The following is a 14,269-nucleotide window of genomic DNA, read 5'->3' as shown; positions in this document are numbered from 1 at the left end:
CGACCTCGATCTAATCATTGCGGCTGTGGATCTCGAACTCGAACTTGGCCTTTCCTCCGTAACCTTTCCCTCTCCAGGGAGCCCTTTCGCTGAGGACAGATACCCACTGAATATTGTATCATATTCTACTGGTCTGAAAATGAACTATGTGCAGGTGCGCCGTGATGAGACAGATGATCTTGAGCCGTTCTGATGCGCAGTTGTAGTTGGAGAAGCTAGGCAAGTTCGCTACTCTACGCGTCTTACGGCGATTCTGACGATATGTGCAGGGGAGGGTACCTATGCCACAGTCTACAAGGTTTGTCTTCGTGCTTGTTCCGAGTATGTCCAACTGAGTCAATGGCATCGTGTAGGGTCGCTCCCGGACAACGAATGAAATTGTCGCTCTCAAGGAGATTCATCTCGATGCAGAGGAAGGTACCCCATCCACTGCGATCAGAGAGATTTCCCTCATGAAGGAGCTCAAACATGTCAACATCGTCCGCCTGTATGACGTCATCCACACTGAGACGAAGCTTGTGCTCATCTTCGAATATTGCGAACAAGATTTGAAGCGGTACATGGACACCCATGGGGACCGGGGCGCTCTCGATCCGATGACAGTCCGGAGCTTTATGTACCAGTTGCTCAAGGGCATCGCATTCTGCCACGAAAATCGAGTCCTTCACCGGGATCTTAAGCCCCAGAATCTGCTCATCAATCGGAAGGGCGAGTTGAAGCTGGGCGACTTCGGTCTTGCTCGGGCATTTGGCGTCCCTGTGAACACTTTCTCCAACGAGGTGTGTTCCGATCGTAGCTTGTAGGACTGGAGCTCAGTGAAACATCTCTCGGGTTAATAGGTGGTCACCCTGTGGTATCGAGCCCCAGACGTCCTGCTTGGCTCGCGTACCTATAGCACATCGATCGATATCTGGTCTTGCGGCTGCATCTTCGCCGAAATGATATCGGGTGTCCCTCTGTTCCGAGGTAGAGACAACCAGGATCAGCTTTTACACATCATGAGGATCATCGGTACTCCGGACGATCGTACACTCCGGAAAATAGCTGCAGAATCTGTAAGTAGCCAAATAATAATCTGTCGGCCCTAGTCTAATCTGGATGTCAGCCCGAGATCCAGCTGAAACAATATCCTCGGTACCCGAAGATCCCTTTCCAGCAGGTTCTGCCTAAAGCTTCTCCTCAAGGTGAGAGGATATAGCTAGTAATGTTCTCAGACATGTTCTCATTGTCCCGTAGCGATTGACCTACTAGAGCGACTTCTCCAATTCGACCCCAGCAAACGGATCACGGCTGCCGAGGCCCTCTCACACTCCTATTTTACGGGGTCTTCGAACAACGTATCTTACCTGCCTACCGTTGCTGGAGCTATGGCGCCGCCAGCGTACAACTTTCCCAACCCGCATGCGCATCAACAACAGCAGTATCAACAGCAGCAGCAGCAGCAACAACAACAGCAGCAAGCCCAGCAACAGCAACAAGCAGCGTACGCCCAACAAGCTCAAGCGCAGGCTCAGGCAAATTTGTATGCCATGCAGCAGGCACAAGCTCAAGCGCAGGCAGCTCAGGCCCAGCCGGTCGTCCCTCCTGCGTACTACCAGCAGACTTTCCATCGCTAGTAATAGCTTCTTTCGTGTCTCAGATGTCTCACATACTCGTACGGTCTTGTTCGTGTCCTTCGCGTCGCCTTGAAGCTTGTAGCATTGCGGATCGTCTCCGATTGTTGTATAGGAACTTCGATAGAACACTCCGGATGGACAGTCGTCGCATTTGTACTTTTTTCTATGGTTTTACTACTGTATCTTAGTCAAGTTTCGTTGTAATACCATAATGTCACGTTTGTGTCACATCGATATCGAGGACAGCCACATTACAGTGCTACATATGTATGCATGCGAATAGTTGGAGGATAATTGTGGCAGTGATATCGATGCCACGGTATACTTGGTAGCCATTACGTATGGACGGTCTTATCTCTGTGAACATGGCGCGCTGCAGCGATAGCTGCTCTGCTTTACATTCCGAGCCCGAGAGGCTAACTTGAACAGAGCGACATGATCGCCGCCGCGCTTCTGGTAGGCCTCGGTCTGGTAGGAGTGAAAGCCGGAAACCAGCACCCTCTGACTATTGTTACTGATTTCACTGGTCTCTTCCACAAAGAAATCGTCGCGCCGGAGCTTTACTCTGCTATCAACGATATTCTGAAAGCCCAGAATGTATCTGGGTTGTCTCTGGGTCTCGTACTGTCCAGCGGCGAAACGGAGTTTAAGACCTGGGGGATCAAGATGGATGACGGGGTTGCAATGACCTCGGATGTCAGTCAGCCTCAGCTGGAGAAGTTAATATGACTGACACAAGTCCTGTTAGACCCTTTTTAACTTAGCATCGTGTTCCAAGGCCTTTACTGCAGTCTCCATAGGAATGTTAATGGATGACTTCGCTTCTGGTCGGAACACCACCCCTTTACCGCCCGGATTGAAGGAGTTCGATTGGAATACCAAGGTAAAGGATATTCTCCCGGGAGAATGGGAAGTCATGGACAGCTGGGCGAGCGAGAAGGCTAACATTCGCGATATACTCTCTCACGTCTCGGGACTTCCAAGGTATATTCCTACGTTAGACTCTGATACGGACCTCATGGGACTGGGGAAGACATGATTATTCCTATGGACCATCAGATTCACCGGAGGACGTCGTATTGCGTATGAAGCACCTGCGTCCAGCGTTCGAGCTACGGGAACACTGGCATTACAATAATCAGGTCTTGTCTCCACTATCATACGTGCATCCAGCACCTGGACTGAAGTAGTCTCACGACTGGTAGATGTATATGACAGCGGCATACATTGTCTCGAAGTACGCTGTGCCGTATATGGACTTTGTCAAAGAACGCATCTTCAAGCCATTAAACATGACTTCTACTACGTTCTCGCCGAAGGAGGCCATCGCCTCTGGAAAGTTGACTCATACTTGGACGCACAAGGGCCGGAGAATACCTTTTTGGTTCAGCGAAGACACTATCGAGTTGTCATCGGGTGCAGGAGGGATCACGTCAAGTGCCGAAGATATGGTCAGTCGACACTTATCTCCGTATGCCAAGGGAGCCCCAGCGTTCATGCCTCGTTACAGGTGAAATGGCTTGCTGTTCTACTGAATCAAGGGGTTCATCCTAAGACGAACGAGACTATTATACCTCGGTCTGCTTTCGAAGAAGTAACGACAGCCCATGTCATCACGGATGGCAAAGGTCCCCTTGCAGATTTATCCATCGCAGGCTACGGGATGGGTTGGTGGAGGCAGTCCTATAGGGGCCATGAAGTTTGTCTTTCCGCTTGCGATGTGCTCCCTGTGCTCACGCGTAGTTTAGTTCCTCCAGCACGGGGGTGCCATCCCGGGATTCTCAACCCGTACAGTCTTCATGCCTTCCGATGGACTGGGCATGGTCTTTCTTGTGAACGTCGACGAGAAGGCCTCCGTGAATACCGACTTGAGCTTCAAAGTCATGGACAGTTTCCTTAACATTTCAGACACAGGGTCTCCCACCGAGTCGTGAGTATTACAGCGCAGCAAGTGGCGATTTGTACACCTTCAACTGACTTTGTTAATAGGCCCGGCGCGCGGCTGCAAGTTCATACCAACAATCGTGTAACTCCACCACCGCAACGCGAAGGCATCGTGGAGGAGCCCATTCACCTTGCTAATTACTCCGGGACGTACAGCAATCCAGGCTATGGTGCATTCACCTTATGCGACCCTTCAAGTACATCTCATTATTGCTCGGAGGTCCTGGAGGATTTCGCCGCCGTTGACTCCGTGACGAACGGACCGTCCAGACCGGAGTTGTACGCGTATTGGCCTCGAATATGGTCTACGCACCTGCGGTTCATCCACCACCAAGGAAATGAATTCGAGTTAGTGTTCACTGCTCTCTTTCCGAAAGGCTATGGTCCCGACTCTACTCCCTTCGAAACAACTGAAACTGGTGAAGGGCAAGGCCAAGCGCAGTTTGTCATCGATGAAGGAAAAATCATGGGTTTCGCTCTGACTGGTCTTGTGGGTGAATCGACTGAACGAGAAAGGCTAGGAGGTAGTGTTCAGGAGACCGCTGAAGTTTGGTTCGAGAGATTGGTCTGAGCATGGTTGTCCGGTCTCCGCGGCCTACAGCGCCTTCTTAGGCGTTGGCTATGGACCATCATCTCTTCCTTCTTAATGCTCCACAAGTATGCATGCGATATTGTGTAAGGAACGTGCGCATGTGTACTAACAATCGTCCGAGAGCCTTGTAAAAGCTCTCAGTCTGCGCAAGAGCAAGGTGGTCTCTGGTTATATGGCACCCTGGTCACTCTGAAGTTTGAATACCCACATTACCACGGCGACTATGAATACCTAGATTGTGAATATAGCGTATGCCGTTGATTCTCTAAAACCTGGACAAGTCCCGTCCCAAGAGCCCTGCAAAATTAGGGCTCAGAGGACTTGTCGATGAGCACTGAAACTTGACAAGAACTCACAATTAAGGAACCTATTGACAAGGGCTCATCAATACTGCTATGAGTACCCAGAAATGGATGTACCCACCAATACGTCGGCACTAGTACTCTACAAATCATGATTGTATCAGCCATGGAAGATCTGGGAGGTCAAACGAATCAGACTCACTTATTGCGGACACTGAGGGTCTTAGTGAAATATGCGGAACGCCAAAGGAGCCAAGCCAAGGTGCCCGTCTTCACCGTCTTCGGTCCAGTCTGAGCCTTCGATCTGTCATATAGTGCTTTCCTGAAATATCAACATCGTCAGTGAAACGCGTTCCGGCGTGACACGATATGCGCACCAGTTGCCTATATATGCGAGGCTTCCCATATTATTGAATTCGAACGGTTCCGTTCCATCCTTATTTCGGACTAATCTATTCAACTTCTTGGCAATATACTTTGCCTTTTGGTTCGCCACTGGGAATAATGAGTCCACAATCCTGACTCACGACGCAGGAATAAGGTAATCACCTTGGGCTGTGGCCGGGAGACTATAGCCCTTGATTATAGCTGCGTCACCAATGGCGTACACATCCGGGTCGGTAGCATCCTCCGTCCCCTTGCCCCCGTCCTTCTTGAGCAGGACGTTACAGTTATTATCTGTTAGTAAACTGACCATAACAGCTCAACATGCATATAGCCATCCCAAAGGTGCATACACAATACCTTCCACTTCTGTCGTGCTTCTGTACCGAGTCTATGGAGAGCAGCAGAGGATTTGGAGCTAGTCCAGTACTCCATACGAGCAACCCGAACGGCACTTCCTACGAGTCAGAAAGTAAACGGCTTGGCAAGACATCTTGCATACCTTCCCCTTGCTCCTTAACGAACAATTTATTCTGCGATTGACAGTCAGCCGAGGACAAGCTACGGGCCGCGATATCACTTGCCTTCTCAACCTTTTCTACGTGATGGCTGGTCCTCATCTCGATGCCTTCCCTTTTAAACGTGTTTTCGGCATACTGCATCAGATTCCTATCGAACATTCCTAAGATACCTGGAGCTACGTCGTACAAAGTGATGCTGCATAGAGGTTCGAGATCCGGGTAATGCTTTCGGATGTCCGTGGTCAGGAGATCATGCAGTTCCGCCGAAAACTCAACGCCCGTAGGGCCACCACCTGCATATTTTCGAAAATATTATACATTGGATTTAACAATGGCATCAAAGGACGTACCGACGACACAAAAGTGAAGTAGTTTTCTCCGTTGTTCATCCGTGAGGAACGGCTGCGATGCCTGCTCCAGACCTAGGCCTGTCAGCTGCGTCGATTTATGTGAAAATTCAGGGTCTAATTACATTCTAGTAATCTGGTGCGGATTGCCCTTGCATCCTTGACGTCTTTCAGGAAGTACGCATGTTCTTTCACGCCCGGTATACCGAACGCTGCAAGTTCATAATCGTTAATGCTCGTGTCATGAGCGAAGGCACATCGATAAATGCGCCTACTTTGTGAATAGGCGCCGACAGCAATTACCAGCTTGTCATATTTTACCTCAAACGTCGTGCCAGTGCCCGGAAATGCAGTTGTTGTTGCGTCGAGTGGTGGCGCTGGCGCCTTCTCGAACGACAAAGGTGGGGTCGCTGGCATCTGTTACAGGTACGCCACACGTTGAGGAAGAAGCCAAATGAAACCATAAAAGAGCGACGGACACATGTCAAAGTCTTATTCTGAAAGTCTTCTCGTGGAGTCAGTTCTGCGTGAATTCATCGAGGCAGTGGCAGCTACGAACCTATATGATCGCACCACGCTTGATACGCTTTCTAGAAGAGAATCTATCAGTACTCTTTGAATTCCGAGTTCACGAGTTCCCGCTAGCCGCACCGCTTCAGGCGTGAATCTCCGAACCTAACCAAACGAGTTGCACATTAGTAAAGTTTTCACCCAATCGAGGTAATGTAAACATACCGACTCGATCGCGCATCGGTATTCGAGGGTTCCGACAGCACAACTTGCAAGGAGGGGAGTAAAGTTGAAGTAAGTGCTTGGGCTAATGATAGTGACATCTGCAGCCACGTTTGGCTCGAGTGAATACCGAGTTATGTGTGCACTCGAAAGAGATTATTGCGAGCTCACCCCATCGTTTTCTATCAACTCCCCTCAGTACCTCGTATCCTCCCCAGCCGGAACCAAGGATAACAAGCTTCTGCTTCGGCTCGCCGTTGTTACCGGGCAAAAGACTGAAGTTACGGGTTCCAGGAGTTACGCTTAGCTTCCCTGCCTTCAGACACGCTCTGCGAAGCCGGGTGCAGTTAACGGCGCCGCCTCGAGTAGAGGCTGATAGGCGTAACATCTCGAAGAACTCGAAAGGTTCGCGGCAAGACTCGGGTCCCTACAACGACGCCACACGAATACATAAGTATGCTCGCTCAGAGTCGGAGCGCCGAGGCAGGATCAATTCTATATCAGCCAATGCGCCCCATCGCCGACGCCATGAAGAGTTCAATGACGTTCGGACCAGTACTGCTCCTGGCCTCTGGCCACTATGGCGTCATTGTTCTTCCTTATTTTTACAGACCTTCTTTCAAGTTCGTTGTGACAACGGTCGAGCTACTTACCCAAGCTGACAGACACTGTCGCAGTGACTCATCGTGATGAGGTCCGAAGTACTTCTCCGGTTTCTCCCGCTCTCAGCGGTCCTTCCATCTTTGGCAAGCGCTTTTCCTGATTGAGCATGGCATGATTGATTCCACCGCAGTCTGGACTGGGGAACGGTGCTCAAGGCATTCGGTCACAGAACATGGCAAGTTACAAGTTCGCAGTAGTACATTTGATTCCGTCATCAACTAATAGGGGTATAGACTATGCAAAGTACATTGACCGAGCACGGGCTATGACTGATAGTGGTAGAAGTACAAGTTGTGCTATGGTGAGTGCCGGTCAATAAATTAATGTTACACATAATTAAGGTTGTTATTCGGGTATGTCCAACGGCTATACTTTTCCGCTTTCAACTCCCGATACAATCCAACAGTCCGATATCCGATATCAGAACCCTCCCAAGCAACCTTCATCACCTACGAGGACATTATCGTGCGAGAACGATTTGTAGGTGGGCTGCCGACGAGAGTGGTTCTGTTCCTTAGCTGATACATCGCCGTGGGGACGGGTGCGACTGCGGCCACGAGGCCGCTCGCACTCCCGCTGCTCGTGGTGAGGGTGAGGAAGGAAAGATAGACCGGGAGGGCTAGAGTAGAAGCCGTATGTGGGAGACTTCGTGGGTATAGACATGGGTATGGATGACGCTGCTGGCGAGACTCTGAAAGGTGCATGACCAGAGCTGGAGGAAGAGTCTGAGTCATCGGACTCGGATTGGTCGGGTATTAGTGGTGGAAGGACGCCTGGCGGCGATGACGATGTGTAGCCTTCCGCAGCGAGAGGACGTGAACGCCTGGCCCTCCTATCATCCTTCGCATGCCTCGTCCTCCCCCTAGCGTCCATCTCTTCATCATCGTTAAGCCCGTACGTTCGGCCTGGACATCCCCTCTCCGGCAAAGCACAAGCATTGCGGGAGACGACAATGGGAGAGCGGTCGTACGCTGCAGCAGAGTGCGTGTCGAAGGTCTTCGTGAGACCATGAGAGGGGGGGAAGTGTACGGAAAGCGTGCTGGTTAAAGCAGAGCGAGGCGAAGGATGTTTTGTCCCCGAAGCTAGAGTCGCAGCCGAGGTATCGAGAGGGTATGTGACTGCGTTGCGCTTGAGGATGGGGCGCGGAGACTGCATGTTCGCTGGCGAGCTCGGGTGGTGGTGTTGGTTAGCACGGTATTAGCATGTTGGGGAGAGAAACAGGACGAGGGCCAGGTAAATATACTGCGAGAGCCGTAGCTACGGTGAAAGGAGATTGGACATGCTAAGCGACAACAAATCCCAGGTGGACCTCCTGAGACCGGATCGGGTATGTCCGATTGTGGCAGATTGCTGTTTGCCGGCATTTGTGGCTTGCCATATGAAGCTGTTTGTGAGGTTTATCTGCTTCGGCGTCTTTGTCCGGCATCTGCATATCATTTGACCTATCGGATCCGGTACTGTTTTTGTGCTGCCCTATACACGGCCCTGCACGCTCGGCGACAAAATGTACAGTGACAAAAGGCGATTAGTCGGGAGCTTAACTCGTGCCCCTACTGATCTCTGCTCCACACCCTCTATTATCGCCCCATTGGAGATTTCGTGAGTTCCGAGCCCGCCGCTCTACAAAATCGCGTGGGCGGTGCTTGTCCTACTTGTCTTCGCTCCGACAGCTTCCCGAATACACGTTTGATGCTCCTACCCCAACCATCGAGCTTGCATTGACAAGAAGCAAAGGAAGTCGCTGGAAGCCGCCGTGCCCACCGGGTCTTATCCTGCTTAGGTTGCCTCGTTGCTTCTCGCATGGAAACATCTTCATAGTAGCCCAATAGTAGCCGATCTCTCCTCGCTCGTTCCGCGCAGATATGCGATCCCCGAGCTTCGCTGAGGTTTAACCCCTGGTCATCGGATGCTCTGAGAAGCGCTTTGAAAGAGCGCTTGCTCCTCGTATTGGGCGGCTGCTTCGCCTCTTTCATGTCGGTCTACATGAAAGCCGAAAACTCCTGTCCTGTTCAGTTTGATATACTTCTACACTTCACCCTCGTCACCAGCAGATCCCCCCAAATGGGGTGAGGGCCTGCTTAATGAAGTCTCCCAAGACGCCTACGGCCCTTCATTGGACAAGCACGTGCACGTGGGCGCACTGGAAAGTGGGAGCTGTATTGAACGCTACACTCCAGCGACAAGCGTTTACGTGTCTATTCCTCAACTCTCGATTACTCCTGCTCCACCTGACACTATGGACCGTCGATGAAACCCGTACCTTTGGCGTCTTGAAACCCGCCGTTGCTCGTGATTGAACTAACATTCTTATCTCCTCCAATAGGAGCATGGTTAACTAACTTCCTATAGATTCGTATGTCCACCCACTTACTGATCGCCAGATCCGGGCGAAACATATCAGCACCCGTAGGCTAACTTGAGATATCCCTCAGACAAGCCGGGTCCGTTTACGGGATAACGGTAGCTACACACGTGGTGGAGCAACTGTCTATTCCACCGATCCAATTGGCTCAAATTACCTACTGACGCAGAAGATACATGTTGCAGGAACTCACTGGTGCGCCTACGCTTGGGCTCCGTCACAGTAGTGCATGTGGCTTATACGGCTTCGGTACCTAGCTCTACTGCGACCGACCATGCAGATCTAAGCTAAACTCGTCTATATCAAGCACGCAGCCGTTGGCAAGCTGCACTCGTGGCTTGGCCTGTCTATCTTCTCCTTAGTCGCCGGAGAAACTCGACTTCCTGCCGCTCTTCTGCGGGATCTGGCCAACTTGCGGGACAATACTAGCTATATAAGTGAGGCGCTCTTTTTGACCTGGCGGCCCTTGATTTGGCCCATCTCCCCCTGCCAGTGGTTTCTGACTGATCGCGCGTAGATCTCGGACAAGGACCTCGGTGGAGAGTCTGGGTCGTATATGTATAGCTGTCGCTCTCGACTACGAAAGGTTTCGTGTGTAGTCTCTGCGCTGGCTGGGAATGCCTTCTGCTCTGGTTCACGACAACGCAAGGGGAGCCGCATCCGTCGTCGGAGCAACGTATCGTATCGCATTAACGCCGATCTGACACGGGCAGTTCGAGGGTACTCCCTGCTGTCGGATCTTACTGTACGTCTTGGGCTCCCTCGAATTGTTTTCGAAGCTTGCAGGATCCGTCTGGCAACTGGGGCGATGACCTCTGTATTAGGGTGCATATTACGCTTTACGACACGGATCCTCGCGAACGGTGGCTCAAGGCTGCAATATCACTCGTGATTAAGAGCTAGGAACCAATGGCTCTATATGAATGTGATCTCCAAATCAATTGCCTCGCAGCCCCAACGGGACGGCCTTACGTTCGTAAATCCCGGGGTTTGACAACAGCGCCCGAGGACTGAAGAAGCCACAGTGGTTCCCGATGTCAGGTGCTTCCTTAACTTACCTGGCCTCCGAGTTCGCACTCTGATATGCCTTGATCGCTCTCCGCAGGGGCTCACATGCCACTACTTACCTCTTTCGTGCATAACTCGGCGATCCAACATATGGCAGCTGACTCTTCTTCTTGCAATATGCCCTGTGCGTGTAATTCTCTGTCAGGTTCACCTCCTACCTGTCTTACCGACTGGAATATTCCAGAGTACAGCATGCTACCTGCTTGCTCTGCCTGCTATCGCGAACTTTGGGGTCTGTTGAGACGCCGCCTGCCTGACGTACGTAAACAGCTCATCTTCAAGTAACTACTCCCCGTGTTTGGACTTTGCCATAGTACCACTTGCCAGATGTACATAACTTTGAGTTATTTGAAGCTATAGGCAAGAGTCCCCCTCCCATGCCCACGGAATGTCAGCGTAGACGCGCTTCGAAACCACCCTGGCATCTGTATTATCTGTGACGCTGCTGGAAAGACGCCAGCCTGCACTTCTCACAGCAACACGCGGCTGAACCTGACGTAGAGGGCATCCGGTACTAGGTAACCCAAAGCTACACGGATCATTGGTTTCTCTGTGCTCTCCCACTGCTGGTATCATTTACCCATGACGATTGCATGACTTATCATACACATTCAAGTCTTCTATGTCACCAGTGTCATCCCTGCCCTTCAGGACAAGCTGTGAATTGCAAGCTCCGCGGAAGCCCAAAGGCGAAATAAGAAGTATCGGACGGGTTGAGACGCGTGATTATACAGTATGTCTGACGCTCGCTAGCACCCTTGCCCGTTCTCGTAGCCCAGAGTCAGACTGATTTGAGAATTTCGAGCTGGATTACTCGATGGGGAAGGACCATTGCCAAACGTGTCGCCTGCCAGTGGACCCGGCATTTCCCGCAGTCGACTGTTTATTTTAACCCACACCCACTTTGCACCCACTGGCCAATACTTACCCAGGATAGGGTTCCTCTTCTGTATGGGATATATGTTTCATCTGTCCTCTAGATAACTATACGTCGTATTCGTATTTCTAGGCTGTTTCTTCCACCTGGAGACTGAAACGACTAGATCACCTTGGCGGTGAGATCCGAGACTCGTGTGTGTGTGCAGAGGACAGTCGGCCGATATCGGATTCGCTGACGAGTATGTCCATTTGGCGAGCACGAGTCGAGGACCCGCGAGGTGATACAAGGGTGTTAACATAATGTGTATATGGTGCGCCCGGTCAGGGGCATCCTTGCGAGACCTTTTCTCTCTGACCGTGTGGCAGCGTCTCCAACTATGATGAGCATTGCTGGATCGTCAGGCTTACTGGAGCCTCATGAGAGAGCTGTCGTGGCAACTGGACAGTTTTCTGATCATGGAGGAGACAGGGAATGCATCCTTCCTATCGACTCCGAAAACAATAAGTCGGACAGTGTGTTCATGACAGGCTGGAGAGCATGGTGCATGATCCTTGCCATTAGTGGTTCAACATTGTTGAATGTGAGTCTTACTCCCAATGATATATTCGCGCATATTCTGACTGGGCTGGATACGACGCAGGTTTATTTCGGCGGTGCCATGACAGTTGCAGTACCATCCATCGGATCAGACTTAAGCTTCTCGCAGGCCACCCTTTCCTGGCCTATACAGGCGTACAAGTCTGTCTAATTGACGAGAATTTCATGCATGAACGACTCTGATTTCGGTTTCTCCAGCTTGAGTTACGGATGTCTGCTGCTACTCACAGGCCGGATGGCTGACAAGTACGGAAGACGGACGCTTTTTATGGTTGGAGCTTCCTGGTTTACTCTGCTTTCCATACCTCCCATATTCTGCCCTGGTAATGTTCAACATAACTGGATGGTGTAAAGCATGTTACTTATCCTACGCTGTACGATCATCAGAGCCTGTCTCCCTGATTACCGTCGTGGGTCTTCTGGGTGTCGGGGCATCTATGATGACATCGGCTGGTCAGTGTGGAAGAACGCCCGGTACGCGACCGAAGATACTCACACCACGCGAATAGGGATCGGTATCATTGGCGGTAATCTCACTGGTGCTCTGAAAACTCGGGCAATGGCCGTGCTCGCTGGCGGTCAGAGCGTCGGTTTTATCCTAGGCATCTTAGCATGTGAGTGATTTCAGTAGCGGAAGTGATGGGTCTTCTGCTCCTTAAAGTCTCGATATTGAGGGATCTATCGAACAGCTGGTTTCCTGTGTAATCTCCACCGGGGTTGGAGGTACATATTTATCTTACAGGCCGCTCTAGGCGCAATATTTTTGGGTGCGGCATGGATATCGGTGCCCAAGGACCGAGTAAAATACGACAGAGAAATGGACTGGATGGGAGCTGTTCTTAGCTCGCTGGGCTTGGTGCTCCTCATTTTCTCTCTGTCGTAAGTGCATTCATTGGAATCTATGCTATGTTCGATTCCTTTACTAAGCCCGTCTTAACAGTCAGTCTCAGTCAGTCGGGTGAGCAATGGCTGAGGGGCTCGATGTGTTCAGTGATTCTGAAGTGACATTCGCACAGATGGAGGACAGCCTATATCCCGACGTTGTTTTCACTTTCCCTCATATTCCTCGTCCTTTTCGCAATGTGGGAACGACGTAGGGAATCACAGGGCAGAGCCGTGCTCCTTCCCTTCAGTATTTTCAAACAGGGGAATGGTCGTTTCGGGGGCGTGTTTGCTATGATCTTCCTAATGTGGTGGGGGTTCAACACGGTACAATATTTTGTCACCCTGTAGTACGTTCGAATGCTCCCATTCCTCTACCTAGCTACTGATATACCACCCAGCTTCCAGGACGTACAGAAATTGACCCCATTGCACACTAGCATCGCATTTATACCAGAAGCGATTTCCGGCATGATCGTAAATGCGCTCTCCGGCTTGGTAGTGGAGTATGTTTCGGGAGAGAAACTGAATGCTTTTGGTGCTGGTAGTCTGGTCGTATGTCCCCTTCTTATTTTTCCTCCACCTGCCCAGAACCCACCTTACACCCTCCACAGGCTGCTTGTGCTCTCCTCGGAGTCATAGATCCCCACGGCTCGTACTGGAAAAACGCCTTCCTGGTGCTGACCCTCTTACGTGCGTCTCCCTCGTCCACGCCCTAGTTTAGGTCAGCTAACCTTCATGCAACAGCCATCGCCGATACGGCGTTCATTGTCGGAAACATTTTCACAACATCCGCTATGGACGAAAGGTCACAAGCACTGGCCGGAGGACTATTCTCTACTGCCACCAGGGTAAGTGTTCCCTGTTCACATTTGGATTGGATTCAGGGATAACCTAAATCCGTTTTCTCCCCGTGTCAGATTTCGACTGCCGTTGGCCTTGCTCTGACATCGCTTGTCGCGACGTCTGTGTCCAACAACTACGCACATGCTCATGACATCGATCCGGTGTCACCGAGAGCCCTGCTGGAGGGCTACCATGCCGCTGGGTGGCTATGCTTAGCCGCCGCATCGGTAGGTCTCATCCTGAATTTCTGGGCTTTGAGGGGGGTTGGCGTCATGGGCGGCCGCAAGGGCGAGCAGAGAAAGCAAGAGCGGATGGAGATGTCGACCTTGGGTGGGGGAAAGTAAGGCTTCTAACGTGAGTGAGGTGGAGAAATCCCCCCAAGGGTTCTCGCACGTGAGAGCGGGTCCGCTACAGTATCGTTGATCAAATCACGTCTAGAGTAAATGATACAGTGAAGGATACAGAGGTTCGCTGAAGTACATTTTCTAAGACTACAGTTTGTTTGCATCGACATTACCCCCATCAACCCATGA

General features: G+C 51.1%; 6 protein-coding genes across 6 annotated transcripts; 3 read left to right on the top strand and 3 right to left on the bottom strand.

Moving 5' to 3' along the window:
- Positions 1-51: 51 nt before the first annotated feature.
- On the top strand, positions 52-1,616 carry GLOTRDRAFT_69203 (Pkinase-domain-containing protein; the record flags this gene model as incomplete). The annotated part of the gene is made up of 7 exons (XM_007863116.1): positions 52-154; positions 207-219; positions 270-298; positions 354-779; positions 840-1,055; positions 1,106-1,184; positions 1,237-1,616. The coding sequence occupies exons 1-7, from the start codon at positions 140-142 to the stop codon at positions 1,614-1,616; spliced, it is 1,158 nt and encodes a 385-aa protein (XP_007861307.1). The 5' UTR covers positions 52-139.
- A 435-nt stretch (positions 1,617-2,051) lies between these two features.
- Positions 2,052-4,375, top strand: GLOTRDRAFT_135608 (beta-lactamase/transpeptidase-like protein; the record flags this gene model as incomplete). Its single annotated transcript, XM_007863115.1, has 7 exons — positions 2,052-2,312; positions 2,365-2,600; positions 2,650-2,758; positions 2,822-3,067; positions 3,127-3,315; positions 3,365-3,546; positions 3,606-4,375. The coding sequence occupies 7 exons, from the start codon at positions 2,052-2,054 to the stop codon at positions 4,129-4,131; spliced, it is 1,749 nt and encodes a 582-aa protein (XP_007861306.1). The 3' UTR covers positions 4,132-4,375.
- GLOTRDRAFT_109275 (FAD/NAD P-binding domain-containing protein) lies at positions 4,331-6,906 on the bottom strand. The gene is made up of 17 exons (XM_007863114.1): positions 6,610-6,906; positions 6,442-6,539; positions 6,358-6,381; positions 6,266-6,296; positions 6,186-6,211; positions 5,982-6,123; positions 5,832-5,918; positions 5,710-5,781; positions 5,423-5,652; positions 5,341-5,371; positions 5,199-5,292; positions 5,004-5,143; positions 4,832-4,949; positions 4,657-4,776; positions 4,576-4,596; positions 4,509-4,519; positions 4,331-4,449 (listed from the first exon to the last, which is right to left on the bottom strand). Exons 1-17 carry the CDS (start codon positions 6,824-6,826, stop codon positions 4,418-4,420), a joined length of 1,494 nt encoding a protein of 497 aa, XP_007861305.1. The 5' UTR covers positions 6,827-6,906; the 3' UTR covers positions 4,331-4,417.
- Positions 6,907-7,487: 581 nt separating this feature from the next.
- GLOTRDRAFT_109274 (uncharacterized protein) lies at positions 7,488-8,346 on the bottom strand. Its single transcript, XM_007863113.1, has one exon. It carries the CDS (start codon positions 8,254-8,256, stop codon positions 7,522-7,524), a length of 735 nt encoding a protein of 244 aa, XP_007861304.1. The 5' UTR covers positions 8,257-8,346; the 3' UTR covers positions 7,488-7,521.
- Positions 8,347-8,678: 332 nt separating this feature from the next.
- GLOTRDRAFT_90341 (uncharacterized protein) lies at positions 8,679-9,074 on the bottom strand (the record flags this gene model as incomplete). Its single annotated transcript, XM_007863112.1, has 1 exon — positions 8,679-9,074. One exon carries the CDS (start codon positions 9,072-9,074, stop codon positions 8,679-8,681), a length of 396 nt encoding a protein of 131 aa, XP_007861303.1.
- A 2,713-nt stretch (positions 9,075-11,787) lies between these two features.
- Positions 11,788-14,080, top strand: GLOTRDRAFT_124776 (MFS general substrate transporter; the record flags this gene model as incomplete). The annotated part of the gene is made up of 12 exons (XM_007863111.1): positions 11,788-11,991; positions 12,052-12,149; positions 12,207-12,331; positions 12,396-12,461; positions 12,518-12,622; positions 12,761-12,887; positions 12,949-12,966; positions 13,025-13,240; positions 13,292-13,445; positions 13,505-13,583; positions 13,638-13,741; positions 13,811-14,080. 12 exons carry the CDS (start codon positions 11,788-11,790, stop codon positions 14,078-14,080), a joined length of 1,566 nt encoding a protein of 521 aa, XP_007861302.1.
- Between the last annotated feature and the right edge of the window lie 189 nt (positions 14,081-14,269).

The sequence above is a fragment of the Gloeophyllum trabeum genome (assembly GCF_000344685.1).
Source record: "Gloeophyllum trabeum ATCC 11539 unplaced genomic scaffold GLOTRscaffold_00001, whole genome shotgun sequence".
Classification (NCBI taxonomy): Eukaryota; Fungi; Basidiomycota; class Agaricomycetes; order Gloeophyllales; family Gloeophyllaceae; genus Gloeophyllum; species Gloeophyllum trabeum.
The sequence above is the reverse complement of the archived record's forward strand: the minus strand, read 5'-3'. Positions and strand labels throughout refer to the sequence as shown.

Excerpts from the sequence above, each read along its gene's own strand:
- GLOTRDRAFT_109275 (XM_007863114.1), bottom strand. The coding sequence starts at position 6,826 with ATGTTACGCCTATCAGCCTCTACTCGAGGCGGCGCCGTTAACTGCACC. Across the intron at positions 5,653-5,709 it reads ACTTCACTTTTGTGTCGTCG|GTGGTGGCCCTACGGGCGTT; the intron begins GTACGTCCTTTG and ends GAAAATATGCAG. Across the intron at positions 4,597-4,656 it reads ACCCTCAGTGTCCGCAATAA|AGTACTAGTGCCGACGTATT; the intron begins GTGAGTCTGATT and ends CATGATTTGTAG.
- GLOTRDRAFT_109274 (XM_007863113.1), bottom strand. The coding sequence starts at position 8,256 with ATGCAGTCTCCGCGCCCCATCCTCAAGCGCAACGCAGTCACATACCCT.